The 11,169-nt window shown below is 36.9% G+C and overlaps 1 protein-coding gene across 1 annotated transcript; it reads right to left on the bottom strand.

The window, feature by feature from the left end:
* Nucleotides 1-429: 429 nt before the first annotated feature.
* Nucleotides 430-8,654, bottom strand: NABP1 (nucleic acid binding protein 1). The gene is made up of 6 exons (XM_006921298.3): nucleotides 8,069-8,654; nucleotides 7,638-7,776; nucleotides 5,067-5,138; nucleotides 3,288-3,363; nucleotides 2,821-2,887; nucleotides 430-1,776 (listed from the first exon to the last, which is right to left on the bottom strand). The coding sequence occupies exons 1-6, from the start codon at nucleotides 8,157-8,159 to the stop codon at nucleotides 1,607-1,609; spliced, it is 615 nt and encodes a 204-aa protein (XP_006921360.1). The 5' UTR covers nucleotides 8,160-8,654; the 3' UTR covers nucleotides 430-1,606.
* Nucleotides 8,655-11,169: the final 2,515 nt, after the last annotated feature.

Raw genomic sequence — 11,169 nt, 5'->3', positions numbered from 1 at the left:
TTATAAGTATCTTAAAATATTAGTCATAAAGCCAAAGTAACTATAATCAGTATATAAAGGAAAAACTTCTTGCTATAATATATAAACTCCAGTTACTGAAGTACTATAACCCATAAATAAGCTCCTGAGATTATTTCATCTACCCATTAACTCTCCTCACAGTGTCTAATACGTACCATGTACTGAAATATTTGTTAGATACACTAAATTAGAGCAAACAAATAATCTGGCACAAATTTTATATTCGAACACTATGGAATTTTCATAAAAGTCTTATTTAAATTACTTTGTGATTTGAGGTGGGGAAAAAAGACAAAGCAACAAATGCAGAGCTATGTAGTAGTAGCCAGTCTGAAGGCATCATTACAACTACAGTAAAATGTACTGGCTCTCCACTGTAAATCACTGAAAGAGCAAAAATAAGGTAAGTCTGTTAATATTAATGCAAGTTTTTATTCAAGAGATAATACTGAAAATGAGTTGAATTCTAACAAAGGAAAATTTCACCAGTTATCTCCCCTACAATAAAAAGTGGAACTAGTGATCATTTACAACACATAAATAAACTCTACCTTTACATCTCTGAATAAAGCTGTATTCGCTTCTTTGAGAAAGCTATGACTAAACTTTTGCTGATAAGGCTTTGTGAACTGTGTTCAGAAAACTTGACAACACACATACACACATACACACCCTTCAAATGAAGTACCTAGGATATTTACTCCAGGCTGTTTTTGCAAGTACCTAGGACCCTATAACTTAAGACTGCATATTTCTCCATGAATTCAATTTGAATTGCCTTTACTATGTTTCTCACATAATTTTTAAAAATAATTAGATGTTTATGACTTTATAACTCTCTTAAATTATACTTTAATATTTGACATGGTTTCAAAAAATAAATATTCAAGGCCTCAAGTTTTAAATTTTCCTTCAGTGTAATGCACAAAGTTGATAACAAATATTAGTAGGACTACCCTAAAATAAATGCAGCTCTCTTCAAAAAATCACTTGTTATCCTACAGTTCACTTTCTATTCCATAATTCTAGTAAAGAATATGTTTTTTGGTAATAAAACAACGGTTTAAGATGATTCCATCCTTGGAAAATCATAATGGCAGTCACTCAAAGAAGTCAATCATTTCTGGAGTCACACTCACAAATCTGTTAGCATTGACCGAGGTCTTATTTTTTTGGTAGTTATTGTTTTAGTTGGCAATATCTGAATTTAAGACAGAGAACATCTCCCACAAAGCCTTATTTTAAATATTACAAAATGTATGCAGAAGATAGACTCATAGAGGCTACGCTGCTGATGGTCTTAAGTAACTCACCCATGAAATGGGTGGTTTTTTTAGAGGATATCCAAATACCTTTTAGCTCTAAAAATAAATGTCCCCACTTTTTCAGCATGTTCCCATTCTTCAATGAGCCTTGAGCAGCTTAACAGTTTTGCTATAAAAACAAACCGCGCTTGTTAACAAACCAAAAACATAAATGGAAACCATAAAGAACATAGTTTTCACAGTTAACAATAAATAAAAGTGCAATAAGTGTTCAAGTAGGACATGTAGTTTAAATACTACATGTGAGTATTTGGCATAGGTCATCTTTTAAAGGCTCTCCGAGGGTCCCTGCCATTACTTATTGTGGTCATGACTGTATGATTATTAGCTGTTCCTGGTAGCTGTGGATTTATAGGCCCCCGGCCATTGCTTCTACCACCATATGAAAATTGGCATCCCCTTGATTCTGGGCCACTCTGAATCCCGTTTCCTAAAAAAGAATAAAAAAAAATTTCATCACCATTTTCAGATACTGATTTACAGAGGTCCACCTATTTAAATTTCTAACATATGCTATTAACTGCTTACAAGTAATATTAGGGAAAACAAATGCCTTTATTCTTAAACTACTAGAAAAAACTCAATGTGGGTTCTAGGTTTCTTCAAACATATGATTACTATAAATATATTAAACTTGAGGCTGTATTAATGGGGGGAAGAAAAACGCAACTTGGGCAAAAGAATGAGAAATTGGTGAAGTAGGAAAAAAGCATAGACAATGTACCGCCTACATTATAAAGAAAGAAGAAAAAGAAAGGGCAAATGGTGTATGAGTACTGGCATTTGGTTCAAATATGGTTAATGATGTTTCAAAAAAGACAATATAACTCTTAAAGAAAAAGACAGCAAAGTTTCCCATGATGTGATGATCATCAGATGTGCCAAAACATGTAGCTATCAGTTCAAATAAAACTTCAGCCACCCTAATGAACTCCAATCACAAAAAGGCTTTTCCTCCGTTATTTAAGAATAAGACTTCAAAAGACCTTTAACATGGCTGTAAGAACCACTAATATGTTATTTGAGGGTATCTTAGGGTAAAGGCTAATCTTTTAAAAAGAGTTAGCTATCAGCATGTGAAAAATTAAGGTCAGCTATTAGTCTGAAGATAAAAGGCTTTCAGTGTACAAAAATAATCAGTAATTCTGTACCTATTATAATCACTAGATTTTAGAAATTTTATAAAAGTCAATGGAAAAATAACAGGACACCAAAACTTAGATTTCTTATTAGCCAATGTTCACCACGGTATTCCCAGTGATATATAAATATAGAATGTGCTCAATAAATTAGTTTAATAGGGTATCTACTTTCTAGAAAATCAGCTACTTGGGAATTCCCTGTTTACCAGTAATTCTCTTTAAGTACTAATTTATGCCTGACAGTTTTTTCCTCTAAATCTTTCATAAGAAATATTCCCTTAATTCTTACACCTGATCACAATTATGCAAAAAAAAAAAAAAAAATTTTTTACCCACTAGTCCAAATGTACCTGTACTCATATTACTATTCATGGAATTATTCTTCTGTTCGCTATGTGCCTAAAAAAAAATTTTTTTCATTTAACCAAGATTTTTTTAAAAACCTATTTATATCATCATAACAACATATTATATCCATTCTTTTAATTTTTAAGGTTTTCTTAAAAAAATTTTTTAAAGATTTATCCAAGTCTCTTCCATGTTAAAATATTCAGGAATGTTTCCCAAACATTTGATCTTATTGTATTTCCTAATATTACTCCCCACTCCTCAAAGTGCTAAATAACACTGCAGATACATATTCAGACTCACAAAAAATACAGAATGAAAATGACTTTAAAAAGATTCCTTTTTAAATTGTCTTCATTATGACTGGATTTGCAACCTCACCATAGAATTATAGTACATGGTCAAAATTAGCCTAATCATAAAAATAAGACTATGTATTTGGATTAATTACCCCTTTGTTTTGTTGTCCTCGATAATCTGGATTGGGTTCACTGAAATTTGGCAATTCTGAATAAACCATACAAAATCTGAAAGGAAATAAAGGACAAGTTAAATGATTTCCAAAATAAAGTAATCAACCCCTCTTTATAAAACATGCATAACTTACAGAAATGAAAAATTTATGTGTCATCTGAATTAACTAAAAAGCAACATGCTAACTCACTCAATTTATAACAGAAACTTTCTAAATGCTTATGTTGTATAAAAACATCAAATATTTGATTGCCCACAGTTTATGAAACATCCTATTTTAATTCTTCTATACTGCAAAAATAAATTGTGTCAAAGATCAAGGACACAGAAACACATCATTTGTCCTGTTTTTCCACACAGGCTGATGCCACTGAACCACATTTAGGGTTCCAGAGTGGTTTTTCCAGTGGTGATGGATTTGCACTGATCCATTCACACACTCTCATCCATTCCCTCTTTTGACCAATCACTGTGAATCTGCAAAGATAATCATTCAAGGTTAAGAGTAGATTCTGCAGGCATGAAAAAAAGACAACTGGCTATCAATACAAGTTTATCCCAATGCTTCTTGTAAACCAACTATAATATATATTTACATTACAAACAAGCATTTTCTTGGCTCCTCACCCCACAAATAAGGACAAGTTAAATGATTTCCAAATAAAAGTAATCAACCTCACAAATAAAAATTAGAACCAGGTTTGGTAAATGCTAGACTGACTCTGACAAAGTCATTAAGAACTGAGTGACTTCCAGTGGTTCTTCACATAACTGACCTACATTATAAATACTTGAAGGTCAAGACAGGATCCTAAATCTTTCGGTAATATTGATGCGGACCTTTCATAACACATTGTTCTATTACCACTCTAAATACAAACATAAGTGAATCCTAATTTCCTCTTAGCGAAGACAAAGTGTTACCAATTTCTGGTCTTTTAAAAGTTAGCAAGATTGCTTATTTTTCCACACAAAGTATCTTATACCTTAGCATAGAAGTTTTCTTTATTTATTGGTGCCACTTGTGGCTTCTCTCATTAAATATCCTCCAATTTAATGGCATTAAATAGATGTCTAAGCAATAACCAAGTGGAATGGACTAACGATTTGACTTATTGCCTACACCATATTTTATGAGTATATCCCAAATGTCTAGGCTATTACAGAGGGTGAATTACCTTTACACCCTTAGAGAGGATGGTTCCTCCAAGTCAGGGTGGAGATTACCAAGGTAGTAGTGTATGGAAGCTCGCAATGCGGCTGCCTGTACGGTACCTAGACTGTGGATAAATACAGGACTTCAATTTTCATTGCTGCAAGTCCTTTTACCATGCGAACATATTCACCCATAAACAGAAAAAGAAAATTTAAGCATATAGCCAAAACCCATAGCTAGCTTCTTATCTGGTAATTCACTAGGAGACAGAATCTACTTCAAATGGCACTTGTGACACCTGAAAAATGCATTCCCAAAGCTTACTGAAATGGTCCCACAGGGGCTTATCTCAAGTGCAGCTTCTTAAGCTCTTTACCAGGAAAAACTGACATTCTCAACCATAGAAAACAGTATGGATGGATAGCTGTTCAACGAACACATACATGGAAGTTATTTGTATTACAGTTAAGTTGCTGAAGGCATTCAGTTTACCAGTCAAAAACAAGCCAAGAAAAAGGTTTATAGCTTATACCTACCAGTTACTTTAGCAGATATTATTTGTAATTTATTCAATTATATAAAATGCATTTTAATACTTACTCCCCAATTTTTTGAAGTTCTCCACCCCTTCCAGTATAAAGTGTCAGACATCCTTTCCACATAGATGCATACCTAGAAAGAAAAGAAACATTAGTTCTGTAGAAATATGTATATTTCCTTCTACTTAAATCAAGTAACTATACTATATATTTTGTATTGGGTGCAGGTGGGGATCAAACTCGAGGTCTACCATAGTGAACCAAATACAATTAATCTAACTTTAACTTGTTACTTACTAAGAAATAATACAAAGAAAACTCTACTGCAAAATTTTGACATAGTCATCTAAACTCTAACCCTAGAAAACAAAGTCTTTTTGCAAAGCAAGCAGTGTTATACTCCAAAGGTCACATCTTTAGTCAGTTAACAAACCTAGAACTTATAATTGCAAAATTAAAGCAGAAATTCTTTTTCAATCACAGGATATAGAAAATCAACTCGCTAGTGCTTACTTTTACACTCATTAACTTGGTCTAGTCAGATATTGCTATAATTTTTTCTTTGCCTTCATAAAACACGTAAGTTATCAAGCTACAAAAAACTTGGCAAAATTTAATCAAGAGGCTAAAAAAACCAAGATCACAAATCTCTCACCACTGCCTTTTCAAATGTGCAATTTTTAGCACCAACTTGGCTGAGTATTATTTATGCTGAATGATTTTGAATACAGATAGCATTATTAGATAAAATAACCCTACATACAAATCTATAAGAAATGTAAATCAATCAATATTATAAAATCAGTCCAAGTTTTGGTTTTCAGTGGTTCTTTATACAATTACTATGGTAACTTCATGACTTAGAATGGTAAATTAAAAATAACTATTGTTTAAGTATAGTGATAGTTTATCTTTTAAAATAAATAAAAACTTGCTAGTTCCACATTATATTTTTCTCTTCATTTAGTAAGGGTTATTTCTTAAAGACTCCCATCTTATATTAGATAAAAAGTGACAGGAAAAGTGCACAAATATTTCACCTTCCTTACTAAAGTAAAAATCAATGCATATTTTGAGAAAAAAATTCGAAGTTACGACAAAACACTTCCACTTGTTTCAGGAATGAGACCAACATTTGCAGGCTTTTCTGACAAACTTATCAATATTCAAATTACCATTATATAGATGTATAGTTTTCTTCAAAAGCCCCTTTCCTTAGATTAAGGGCATTATAATGGGCCAGAAGTTAAGGACATTATAATGGGCCAGACTCTGCTAGATGTGTTATTTTAATAAGATATAATTATTCCCATTTTACAGAAGAGGAAATTGATGAAGTGTAATAACTTCAAAGTCATACTTGTTAGAAAATAGAGTTTCTTTGGTTTTGAATTTTCCTTTAAATTGCACTCCCTGGTAATACTCCTTAAAATCCTAGATACTATATGGCTACTGAGTTTAGTTTTTCCGCAATTTTTTGGATGGGCACATCCATGTATTTTCTGACTATAATACAGAAAATACTTGAAATACTGTTTCTAGTATATAAAATACTTTAAAGCATTAGATACTTTGGCACCCAAAAGAACTTTAATTACGCTAATCATCACCACACCCTCCCCTGTAGGAATCCTTTGTGTTAAGTTAAAGCTGTGGAGGTTTGAAAGACACAATTCATGTCATGAGTCAGTGTATGAGAATAAAATGTCTAAGTCCTGACTCTCACTTCCTTATTTGATGATACTCTGCCCCACTTCCTGAAGATGTAAGGCCTGTAAGATATTACCAAGGGGCTCTAACTTCCTACATTCCGAGTGATCCAACACTTCTCTGAGATTCTATTTACTTATGCCAAATCAATTTCCATCCACTTTTCCTATAGTTATGACCAATAAATTATTACAATTCTATTGATCACAAAGCTTCCAAAATCTATTTTTAAGACCCTTTTCTAGTCTTTTATGTTCCTAAAATAAAAGTTTGGTAAATTTTTAAAGGCAGTCTAATTACCAAACAAAAAAGGTTCTGCTAAATTATTTTTAAAAGCCAACCTTCCAACTGACATTTTGGATGGTGCCTTTCTGCCAAACATTTTCTGCATGTCATTCTGGTTTTTGTACCACACTGACCTTAAGGCAGTAGGCACAAGGAATCAATCATTTTCCAGAATGTGCCTTCCAGATATTGTAGACTTCTCCTCTAAATAAGTACAAGTAAAATATTGGCAGGATTTCGAGTCATTAAAATGGGAGAAAGGCTGGAAAAGAACTAAGTGACAACTATATTAAAATATTTCTGAAATAGATAAAATATGAACTACGTTAATCCTATCAATCTAGTAAAGGCTCAATAATCCCAGAACAGTATTTAAAAATCTACGCGGGGGTGAGGGGTGGGGGTGGTTAGATACGTGGTTGAAACTGACTGCTTTTAAAGGCAAGTTTGTTACATTCCAACTCTGTTCACCATCCGAAGTTAACATGAAAGGGGCTCAAAATTCCTTGGGAGTGGCCCACAAAAAAGACGGAACTTCAGAACTTGCCAAGGTCTGAGCGTCAGCCAATTCCGATTCCAAAAACTGCTATTTAAAAAGCACTTCCCCCCACCCTATACCCTTTTTATGCACACCTACCCTCTGGTCAACCGAATAATATCCCCTGGCTGTATAAGACCTCCGATTTCATCCCACACGGAAATAGTGATGCTGCCCGTTTTATCTGCTACTTTGCATGATCTCACTTCATGGCCGTCTTTGGTTTTGGTCACGCGTCCTATGAGGATTTAAAAAATCAAAAGGGGGAAGAGGGTGTATTAGATAATAAGGACTTCGAGAAAGAACTCCCGGACTTTAATGCATCTGAAAGGTCAAAAGAAGTCGAGACCCGGGTACATGCCGCCAGGATCCGAGCCCTGGCAGGATCCACCCGGACCACGTGGATGGCGAAGGGAGGCGGAAGAGAAGGGAGGGGGAGGGGAGCCCCCGGCTCGCGGACCCGGCGGCGCCCTACCCTCCAGCCCGGCGACGCACGGGGAACGGAGGGGTGGGCTGCGGACCCCACTTACCTATCTCCAGGACAATAAAGACGACATTTAAGTTTTTCAGTCCAGGCTTAATATCTTTTATAAAAAGAGGTGGGTCGTTGACCCCATTCATATTGAGGCAGGTGCGGCTACGGCTGCGGAGACGCGAGTGGGAAGGGAGCGGGACAAAGCTTCCCACCCTCCCAGGCCAGGGGCGAGGGTGGAAGGGCGACCTTGGGCGGGGGTGGCGAGAGAAGGGGCAGAAAGCAGTTAGTGAAGGACCGAGAAAAACAGCCCAGACTGCACTGAGCCTTAAAAAAGAAAAAAAAGAAAAAAAGAAAGCGCTCACAAGTTTAAAAGAAAAAAAAAAGAAAAGACAAACCACTCCGCACACCAACCCCGCTCCCAACGGGGCGACAAGAGGGCAACCGTGCGAACCGTCCCCTTCTTAGGATAAATGGCAGAAAAAAAGGCAGCGAGGGAACGCCTCTGCTCTGAGTCCCGGTCACATACACATGGGCGCGCGCCCAATCTCTCCCGGGCTCCGGGAGGGGGACCGACTGTCACAGCGAACCGGCAGTAAAGACTGAGCAGCTGCGCACCAAGCGTCCCAAACAGCGACTGCCGAACGCGCCCGCGCGTCGGCTGAACCCTCGGAACGCCCCGCCCCTTGTGACGTAAGTGGCGTCGGCACGCCCGCGGCCCCGCCCACCAGGCGGAGAGCGGAGCGGAAAAGTGAAGGGGCGGGAACTGGCCCGCGACGTTCGCTCAGCTCCCCTCACTCCTCCCTAGGGCTGTCAGCGTGGCCCCGCCCCCTCAGCCTTCCAATGGGCTCTCGGAGCGACCCAGCCTTCCTCTCGGTTCCGCTGTAGCTTCGCAGCGTCCGTTTGCCCTAATAGTTTTCTTTTGCCCGGCTGCTACCACCCACTGTCAATCCTTAGAGTTTTCTTGCCTTATTCTCCTTAGGGTTCAGTCCTCCACCCCTGCCCTTTTAGTCCTATAGTCACCAGGAACCGTTGCTGTGTTTAGGATCCAGTGAGTACGTCAAAGAATATGCTGTCCGATAAGAACAGGTTCAAGTAAGGTGTCTGGTTGGGGTTGAAGGAGAAAACTGGGAAGGCATGGTCCTTAGCTTCCAGTCTGGAATTGTAGGACTAGAAGGGAACTTGGAGGTCAATCTGACTGTTTTATTTTAACCATCTTTAAATTGACATCCGGAAAGCTGAGGTAGTTTGCTTGAAGGTCACCCAGCAACTTGTGAGCAAGCAGAACTTCAACACAAGTCTTCCTACCTGGTCTTGCAGTCTTCACTCTATAATAGGGTGGAGAGACAAGGAGTTAAATTCCTTTGCAAACTTATTTTTCATTACCCTTTCCCTCTCAGATTACACCTATTTGCTTTTCTCTCTGCTTTTTTTGTTTGTTTTGTTTTTGTTTTTTTTTTTTAAGGCTATATTTTTAGAGTATTTTCAGGTTCAAAACAAAATTTGGAGGTGGCTACAGAGACTGCATGGCAGAAGCCTTAATTTTTCCTTGATTCTTTCTGAATATTCTTAGATCGACCACCATTTCCTAAACATCTGCAAACAAGCGGCATAGATATATTAATGCTCCAGAAGCTAGTTTCAAAAATAATCATATTAGGAAGAGAATCAAGACATTCTAATGAAGCAGACGCTTCTATATCATGAACAAATAAGTCCGGAGTGCCAAAGACACTGATGTAATGCTGAAAAGTGGTGTAAAATAATATTATAAGCATGATTTCGACATCAAATAAAACAAATAATGAAACATGTCAGTTAATGGCAGAACCACATCTAACCTCAGGCTTCCAAAGACTTCCAATCTGGATCAGAAGCTGTGATTCTACCATGATTATCTGACAGGACTTGATGTTCCAATTGGATTTTCCTCAAAGCTAGATTCTTTGACACTGGCAAAAAACATTCTCACAGAGGTAATATTTAAATCAAATCTTTTGTTTTAAAGGCTTGCCAATATCTTTAAAAGATTAACAGTAGAAAGAAAACCAGTTAAGAATATTGAGCAGAGTTGTGGCCAAGAATTTAGACAAAGAAAGCCACTCCTTGCATCCTCAGTCATTTGTCCCCAGAAAGGGGATTAGCTAGAACTCCTCAGACTAATTTTATTGACATTTATGAAGAAGAACCAGACACTTAGGAAACCAAGCCCCACGAAAGCAGAAGCTGGTGCTGGGAGAAGCAGCCCAGCCCTGCCCTTCCCCCACAGGACAGAACTCAGCAGAACATTTACTTCCTTCCCTACTAACTCAGCAGGTCTCAGAAAGGAAATGGCAACCAAGTGCTTTCTCATTTACCAAAACTAAAGACAACCTTAAGAAACAAGATAATGTGTGCAGTGCAGGAACTCTTCAAGCCAGGCCAGTTTTGGGGGGTTTCAACTATCCCCAAATCACTCCTCAAGGGCGATGTTTAACAAAAAGAGAAGGGGCTATCCAGAACAACTATTGTCACCCAGATAATCTTTCCTAATATTACCATTTAGTAAAATAAACAGAGATCTATCACTTGGTCCAGCTTATTAGGTCATAATGATTATATTATTGATTCTTTACTATATTCATAAGATTACTTCACAGTCTTCTTCCTTCTAAGACAGTTCTTCGGGCCTCCTTATTTTCATAGCCCAGACATAAACTTATTCTGAGATGATGAGAGGTTTATGCTCAGAATCTCAATACCACTACTTTATGTAAAGAAAATATTGCTTAGTAAGACCCAGTGCAATACAGAAGGGCATCCATTAAAATTCTGTACATAAGACTCCAGTTAACTGGGTGCTCACTGATAAAGGATTTCCTATAAATTTTGCCTATCACCGTCTACCTATGCTCACTCGCAGGTTCTGGTTTCTTGGATCACAAAGTTAATTTTCACTTTCTTTGCACAATCCAGCAATTTAAAACTATTACAACATCACATCAATAAAACAGCTAGCCAAGAACTGTTTGATACCAAATATCCTGAGTGGTAAACTAACAATTAAAAAAATTAACAAGAACTACAGCATTCTCACATTATAGAGATAGTCCATTTTGTGGGATAACAGGAAAGGTAAATATACATATTTTTCTTAATCTTCTTAAAAAGATTTAACCA

This window comes from Pteropus alecto, unplaced genomic scaffold (assembly GCF_000325575.1).
Source record: "Pteropus alecto unplaced genomic scaffold, ASM32557v1 scaffold3, whole genome shotgun sequence".
Classification (NCBI taxonomy): Eukaryota; Metazoa; Chordata; class Mammalia; order Chiroptera; family Pteropodidae; genus Pteropus; species Pteropus alecto.
This window is presented reverse-complemented; position numbering and strand designations above follow the sequence as displayed.